This window comes from Candoia aspera, chromosome 1 (genome assembly GCF_035149785.1).
Source record: "Candoia aspera isolate rCanAsp1 chromosome 1, rCanAsp1.hap2, whole genome shotgun sequence".
Taxonomy (NCBI): Eukaryota; Metazoa; Chordata; class Lepidosauria; order Squamata; family Boidae; genus Candoia; species Candoia aspera.
Window position 1 is genome coordinate 117,032,827 of NC_086153.1, and position 8,190 is coordinate 117,041,016.

The 8,190-nt window shown below is 36.0% G+C and overlaps 1 protein-coding gene across 1 annotated transcript; it reads right to left on the reverse strand.

Annotated features, from left to right (window-relative positions):
- Positions 1–416: 416 nt before the first annotated feature.
- Positions 417–4,076, reverse strand: LOC134488662 (uncharacterized). Its single transcript, XM_063291116.1, has 2 exons — positions 3,736–4,076; positions 417–1,224 (listed from the first exon to the last, which is right to left on the reverse strand). The coding sequence occupies exons 1-2, from the start codon at positions 3,965–3,967 to the stop codon at positions 470–472; spliced, it is 987 nt and encodes a 328-aa protein (XP_063147186.1). The 5' UTR covers positions 3,968–4,076; the 3' UTR covers positions 417–469.
- Between the last annotated feature and the right edge of the window lie 4,114 nt (positions 4,077–8,190).

The window sequence follows — 8,190 nt, forward strand, 5'->3', positions numbered from 1 at the left end:
AACCTGCCACATACTCAAGTTTACAATGCATTGGCCAATGTTTATTCATGAGGATATACTATATCATTATGAATATGGACTCTTATAGCAGTAATAGTCATACATCAATTGCATTTAAGTACTAACAACAGCAGAACATTTTTTAAAATAAAAAAAATCAAACATCAGTTATTTGGCACATTCTGTGTGAAGAACAGAAACAGAAACTGCCAGCCTAAATATATAATTTTTTCACCATCGACCTTCCGCAAATTATGAATTTGTGATTTCTTTTTCTTTCTTATAAAGTGCAAACCATTTCATTCCTTACTTGAGATCCATGTATTCCACAGTCAGTGAACTGCTTATTCCCCACACCTCCTTTCTCCAGTCAAATCTGATATACTCTTTTTATTTACTCAACAAGTTCTTTTATTTAATGGCTTGTACATTGTTTTCCAATCAGTGTACTTTTTTGTAATAATTTTGTTTATGCAAAATCTAACCTTAAAATCTCAGACTTTTTCCCTGATGTTATTTGGGATGGTGGGGATAATATGGGAAGATTTAAGTCTGCATCCTTAGGTGTGTATTTGAGTTGAACATTTCTTTTAATTATACCATTTTTCAAAAAGTCATTGGACTTTTCTTTAGGTTGCTGCAAACTTCTTACCATAATAGTATGTTCCTGTGTCACTGGTAAAACTGGTGGTCTTGAAACACTAACAAAAAAAGGTGAGCCAGTGGACTCCTGCTGTGATCGTCCCAACCATGAGATCTTTTTTATAATGGGATCCTTTGTAGCACCTTGTTTCAATCTTGGTAAAGGTGACTGTTGTGCTGTTTCCATAACCAGAAAAGCAGAACTCCCTCTTTCTTGATGTTGCCACTTTGGAGCTAAAAGGTTCTCATTCATTGCTTTCAAGAGATCTTTGATTTTTGTGTCAGGAAAAACCAAAGGATCTTGATCTACAATTCTGTTTTCATTTGATGATCTTGGTGTTAGTCTACATATATATGATACGGAGGACTTCTCAGCCTCATGATTCATAGCATACTTTGGGTTATTTCTTAATGCAGAAGGTGGCTTTTCTGATAAATACAATTTTCTTACTTCTGTCCAATCTTTAACATCTTCTTCATTTTCCTGTGGTTCAAGTTGTGTCTGATTGAATGGCCCACATGAATTATGTGGAGATTTAGGGAGATCAAAATATATCAGTTCTCTGCCTGCAAACTTGGAAACTAAATAAAACAGAGAATATATGAATTCAGATCATGTAAACTTTAGGGCTTAAACATCAAAGTTAGACTATCTGCTCTCTTCTATCGATCATAACCTTTTGAAAGTTCTTCTTTTAAAATTTTAACAAGCAAGAATTCATGCACTATTCAGCAAAGCATTGAGGATTATTGTTTAGCCCCATGGCAGGATTTTTTCATTCTCTTATTTTATTTATAACTACATCACAATTTAGGAGACGTTACTTGGGGGAATAGGATTAGAGTGATTATGAATAAATTCTGCAGATACCCATTGATTGATCAATTAAGTGGAAATAAAAACTGTAATCTCCTCTGAACTAGGATAGCTGTGGGGTAAGAAAGGTGTTACTTCTGTTTGCCATTCCAAGCTGAAGGGATATTGTAAGAGCACAAGAAAAACTGTTTCTATTTCCTCAAAAGGATGACAAAGTCACTCCTGCACCAGAATTTGATGAAACCTTCTTTCTGACTGGGAATATGGTAAAATTATAGCACGTTAGAGTAAAAACTCTCCTGAGGATATTTGCTAATTTGCTACATTTTGCTGAGTCCTAAATTTGTTGCAATTGTCATATCAGTTACACATTTAATCCTCTAGCAAGGCTTATAAACGGCTTTTCTTTTTAAGTTAATTGTCATTTTATCTATTACAGATCTCTCTGGCTGTTTTAATATGAGCGCTCCCTACCCCCGCCCTATCTTATATGCTTTGGTGTTTGTAGACTCAAATAAAAAGAAAAGAGTAAATTTTATTTTTCAAGCTCTTTGTTTATTTTCCTTAGGTTTCAAAGAAGCAGTTAAGATTCTGAGCAAGTGTTTAGGATCAGGGAAGGAACATTTATGGAAAATATGATAAGACTTCGTCCAGGCAAGAAAAAAATAGCTTCTGATTTCTGAGAGAATCTGTGTGTAGAATCTATTTTGGACAGAATTGTGCTTCCTTAAAGAAGAACCAGGTTCCAGAGTGGAAGTACTTCTGAACCATCAACTGCAATTCTGACCAAAAATCTTTGCCTTTTTCTCAGTATAACCAACTATGCCAACTGTATCTTTATGCACTTTTGTCAACCTTGTGGGGTTTTTTTTCCTTCTCTTCATTCTATACTGCCTTTGAACATTATTCAGAAATATCGGGTGACAGCGAATGTGGCAATAAGGGTTTTAACAAGACTATAAAATCCTGAATTGATTGGTGGATATGCCAGGTGCAGCCTTTTCTATTGCTATACTCAAAGCTCTGAATCCAGTATTATTCTAATATTGTTTCTGCTTTATTGTCCTGCTTTAGGAAGTTTTGAAGGTTTTGACTAAAACAACAACAACTGAATTGCATTTTTTTCCTTTACACTGTCCATAAAACCTTCAAGGTTCTTTGGAATGGAAAGTGAAGAAATAATTTAAAAAAGAAAATAATGTGTTGATTGTAATGGGAAGGAGATGGAAGGAACTTCCCAGATTTGTTAATGCCATCAGGGTCACCTGTACTAGCATTGTATAATATGTATTATAGTTCTATTACTCTTGACATTACATGCTGATAGATTCTAGGAAAAATAGGAGGATTATAATTCTAAATACATTATCTGTCCTTAGAGTACACTGTGTTTTCCATAAATAATGGGTTGGACCCAGCAAAATATTCCCAGGAATAAAAGTCCTTCTTCCAATAGTTGAAAGCATTTGATTCATTGAAAAATGTTTCCCACTAAGTAGGGAATAATGTAATCCATTCCTGAAATTGCATTAAGTCACCTCAAACATTGATCCAGTTTCATAAATGAAAAGAAATCAGTGTAGATTGCTGAAGAAATGTAAATATTCCGGAAGTTCCCATCAGTGGAATAAATATCTGGATCCAACCCCATGTTTGTAAGAATGACCTTTTCATATTACAATGCTGGCAGGATTCAGAGAGAGCCACGGGCACTAATCAATCAATTTAAGATTGCAGAAACAATAGCAACAACAAAAAATATCAGAAGAAGACTACTGTACCCCAGTAACATTTGTTGCCATTATTTTTCTATGTTTTGGTCTCTTATGAAAAGCTTTAGCTGTCTTACTGGCAAAGACAAAGAAAAAACTGCCCTTTGTCGTTATCAGTACAAAGTAGTAATGAATGAAATTATTGGCTCCATGGAGGCATGAGTGGAGTCGCACATATCAGCTGAGATCCTCTAGAGTTCTTTCTCAATTCTTACCTTCAAACTTTGCAAGCATCCTTGTCGTTAACTTCTATTGGCAAGTCCCTCTGACACCGAACCAGCGCCTTGTGCATTATAAACCTGGTTAGGCATACTCAAATATGAACTCCAGGTGTTAAAACATTTATCATTTATAATTATTATTTCTCCCTATCCCTAATCAGCAAATACTCTGTCAAGTAAAACATGTGTAATTTGTTTTCTGCCTTTTGTTAGAAGTCTTATTCACTGCCACTATTATACATTATAATATCCTCAGACTATCAAAAAGAGCAGCGCATATTACCTTCTGGTAAGATTTCTTGATTTTCAAGAATAATTGCAGTTTCATCTTCCTTAGTAGCATATGGCATTTTTGAGTTGAGCGTGGAATGAAATGCTTTATTGTTGCCGCTTTTCCATTTTTCTGCTATAACCATTTTTGTCTTCTGAAAAACTGGAACATCTGCATCTTGACTTATGCTTCCAGGATGTACATCATGAAGCTTTTCTGGGGCATGTTCTTTCTGCAGACACATCAAACACCAGTAATATTATTATAAAAGGAAGTTAAATAAAAGTGGGGGGGAGAGAATAATAAGTGGTAAGTTAATTCAGGCATCTAATTTTAATTCTCTGAAGCCTAGTATTGGAAATAATAGATATTTGTTGATTGTTATTTCTAGATGAAATAGGCTACCTTTCAGTTCATTCCTACCTTTTTAGGAAAAACCCCTCTCAAGGCAGCTTATAGCTTATGTTGACACACAAAAAATACAGAGTTAAATAGATAGATGATGATGATGCTATCCGTTCAACCATGTCTGATTCTCGGCAATTCCATGGGCCAGCTCTCTCTACTTTTTCTGATCTTAGATATAAATAGATATATACAACTAGGTAAATTAACCGCCCAGAGTCACTGGGAATCAGGCAGCATATAAATAACAACAACAACAATAATAATGTCAATTGTAAAAGGCTGCTTTACCTGGAACAGCCTACATCCTGTAATGATACCTTTAATATTATTAAACAACAGCATCTTGCCTATCCTAAGTCCTTGGGAAGGACTCAATAAGTGGAGAAAAATGCCAAATCCAGTCTAAACATCTGGCTGACTGCGATCAACCGTAAAGCAACAACAACAACAACAGCAGCAACAACATTAAAACATAATAAAATCCCTGCCTTTTAAAACCTAATGAACTGGATTATCTTGGCTGCTTTTCTAAAGCCAAGAAAGTGAGCACCAAATAAAGTGCCGGAAAGTCATCTCCCTCATGGTTCTGAGAATGGCAGCATTTTCAGAAGATTTTTACCAGAAATCTTAAAGCTGGAACTGACTTACAGTAGAAGAAAAAGACTCTCAGATACTAAGGTGAAGTTTTCAAGGTTAGCACCGATATCTTAAATGATTCCTGGACAGCAAATGGCGACCAGTATAGATTTTCCAATACAATGCAGTGTTATCCATACAACAATTAGCTGCTGAGCTGTTGCATTTTGCCCCAGTTACAGATTCTAAGTACTTTCAAAGACATCCTCATGTAGGCCATGCTGTAAGAGTCAAGATGAGATGGGAGTGAGAAAAGCATGGATCACAGTCATCAAATCAGACTGAGGAACAGTAACTTAGGAGTCATAATTATGCAAATGTGCTCCTAGTCACAGCCATCACCTGTGAATAAAATGACAGCTGGGTAGCCTCTTTCAGGTCACAAACAGGCTGTACCTCAGACAATACATCAATCTGTGATACCAAAAGCTGCCAAGACGTTCTCACAACCAACTCTCCCCATCCAATTTCCTGCATAGGCCATCCAAGGTAGCTAAAACAGTCTCAGTACCATTTCTCAGCTAAACCCCAAACTGAAATGGATTTAGATAGTATTGCCAAGACACATCACCATCTCCTTTCCCAGAAATGGAAAGTTTGGGACTGGCTGATAATACAGACTCTCCCTCTTTTACAGTTATACTTAGTACAACGTATTATAGATCTATATTTGCATGATATTCATTGCACTTACCACTTCTTCATTTTGCTCACAAGGATGAATCATTTCTTTGCTGGATTAGACCAAGAGATAATTACTCCAACAAATTGTTTCCAATAGCAGCTAGACAGTTGCACTAGAAGACTTACAAGCATGATATAAAAGTCCAAGTTACTGTCTGTTGCTTGTTTCTAGCACTGGGGTACACCCAGAGATAGACTTCTCCTGACATTCAGACTCCATTTAGCCGTTGGCTAATAACTGCAGTTCCCAGAAAAAATAACTATTCAAGAAGTTGAAGGTTGCAATCCTCAACATAAAAGCTGCTTAAATGGAATCAAACCATTTGATTATCTATCCAAATTGTCTTCCAGATAGCACTCCATGGCATTACGCAGAAAGAAGCATTTCATTTCACTTTCTATCTGATTCTCGAAGCCCAAGATGCTTTGGACCCTACCTAGGACTTTCTATATCCAAAGGCTGAGACAGATTTATAATTTAGGCACATTTTAATAGTATTTTGACATGACACTTGGCTATTGTAATACTAAACTTCAGTGCCCACTGCTTTTATAGTAACACTTCAACAACTTGATTAAAACCAGTAAAATGTGTAGGCCAACTGGCTCTCTCACTTTTGAGTGCATTTTGTAACTTCAGGAAAGTAGAGAAACATCCAGAGTTGGAAACTTTGCTGATTAGTCCATCTGTATCAAATATTTTCAAAACTAAAAAAAAAAAAACCTTTCCAGAACTCTCTGTGCTTGAACAATCTTGTAACATTTTAAAAAATGCATTGCTCCATCTACACTACAACAGTGGAGAATATTAGATAACATAAACATTCTAGCCAATTCAGTCAAAGCATCTCTCAGGATTTTACACACTCCTAGCTAAGAAAACAAATTTTCATCTTAAGATTTTACACAACAGTCATTTTATTCACTGTCCATCCGAAAACTTTTCACGATCTGGTTTCTTAAGACCTAATTGGTTAAGCACCTGGATAGGAAGCTCTTTGGCAAGAATACTATTTGTGCAAAACTGAACTATACAGTTTTGGATGGCATTAGGCTGTTCTTTCTACAACAAATGATAAAATGCAAGTTGCTTGGAGAAATCACAATGTGTAACAGGACAGGTCCTGTTTTATGTGTATCCAACAATTAATGGTTCAGACTTGATCATGGAAAAAATGGTTCTGGGTTGCCTGCAGTCATTTCAAGGCAAAAGTTCCAGTAGGTTTTTCTCACCAGACAAAATAACTATCATGCCTAAAGCAAAATCTTTTGTGTCCAGCTGTTTGCAGTCAAGATTATAAAGAGTGAGATGCTAAACTTCAGTAAATTAAACCTTCAGGGTCTTTCCAGAGGAGAGTTTTATTGGACAAGCAGAACACAGCACAACACTTAGATGATGAGGGAGAATCAAATATTATTCCCCAGATTTAATGTGAGAAATCACATTTTCTCAAAACTCAAACTACAGTTCTTTGGAACAAAGAAAAAAAAATGATATGCCAGACTCAACTACCACATGTGTTAGAGATGATAGTGCTGTGTGAACAGCTGACCTTACAGATACAGACTTCTAATTACACTGTTCCCCCTGCACCCACCTGCATGATAAAAGGTTTTGCAACATTCTGGAGTGGATTTGGGAGCCACCTAGGGTGAGAGAAAAAGTCTGTTCCGCTGATGGATGTTAAATTCAGTAGACAGAATATATGGTTTTAAAATAAATCCCCTACTAACTTCATGTGTATTCATTACTCTGCATTGGTCAGAACATATCTCGAGCCCCGCAACCTGTTTTCAATATCATGTTTTAAGAAGAGTCAGAGAAACTAGAGCAAATTCAAAAAAAAAAGTGAGGTTGATGGGGGATGAGTTGGGACTTGATACTAAGAACTAGAAGCAGTTTGGTGGAACCAAATATTTGAGAAGGGAAGACTGATGAGAGGTATAATGGCATTCTTCAAGTACTTGAAAAGCTGAAACAAGAAGAAAGCCGTGTCCTGTTCTCTGCCATCCCAAACTGCAGGTGGAAAAATTATGGCCAACAAAAAGATGGATTCTAGTCAAAGAGTAAGTGGAGCCAATTGTCCATCGTGATGGTGGTTCCTTCTTTGCTGGAGATGTCAAAGCACAAGGTGGATAGTCACTTGCCATGAATGTTTAAACTCATTTTGTACTGGACAGGAGGTTGAATTCAATAGCCATTAAAGCTTCTTCCAATTCTATGCTTCTGTGAGTAGTATTTTCAAACATTTGAAACCAACAGGCTGTATCAAGCTTTAGTGTATCAAAATGTTTGTATGCTATAGAACTTAAATATTTTTATTGTCTGAATTAGTGAACTGTCCACTGTTGAAAATTCTTCTATCTGTACTGATACAAAGAGCTATGAAAGATTGGTCTGGGGTATTATTTATTGGTGATAACTATTCCATAAACGCAGGTCATTTGGTCATTAGGTTTTTGTACTCCTTGAACAATGAAGATGAAAGTGTGAGGTTATTTCTCTTCTAACAACTTGATGATATGAGTTAACTGCTAGCATGTCTTGCATAAACAAATGTCAAGGAGAAAATAAATTCAGTTATATAGCTTTCACAAAAGGACTAAAATTCAATTAACAAAATATTTATGGCAATGTAAAGGAAGTACAAGTTGCAATAAATTCACAAGGGAAACGTCTACAGTTAATATAGAAAGAAGTTATAAAATGGAGACCTCAAGTTAGTAGTCCACAAATGG

Bases quoted from the DNA above. Each gene is read 5' to 3' on its own strand.
- LOC134488662 (XM_063291116.1), bottom strand. From the start codon at position 3,967: ATGTGTCTGCAGAAAGAACATGCCCCAGAAAAGCTTCATGATGTACAT. The intron at 1,225-3,735 runs GTAATATGCGCT...TGTTTTATTTAG, and splicing joins TCAAGAAATCTTACCAGAAG to TTTCCAAGTTTGCAGGCAGA.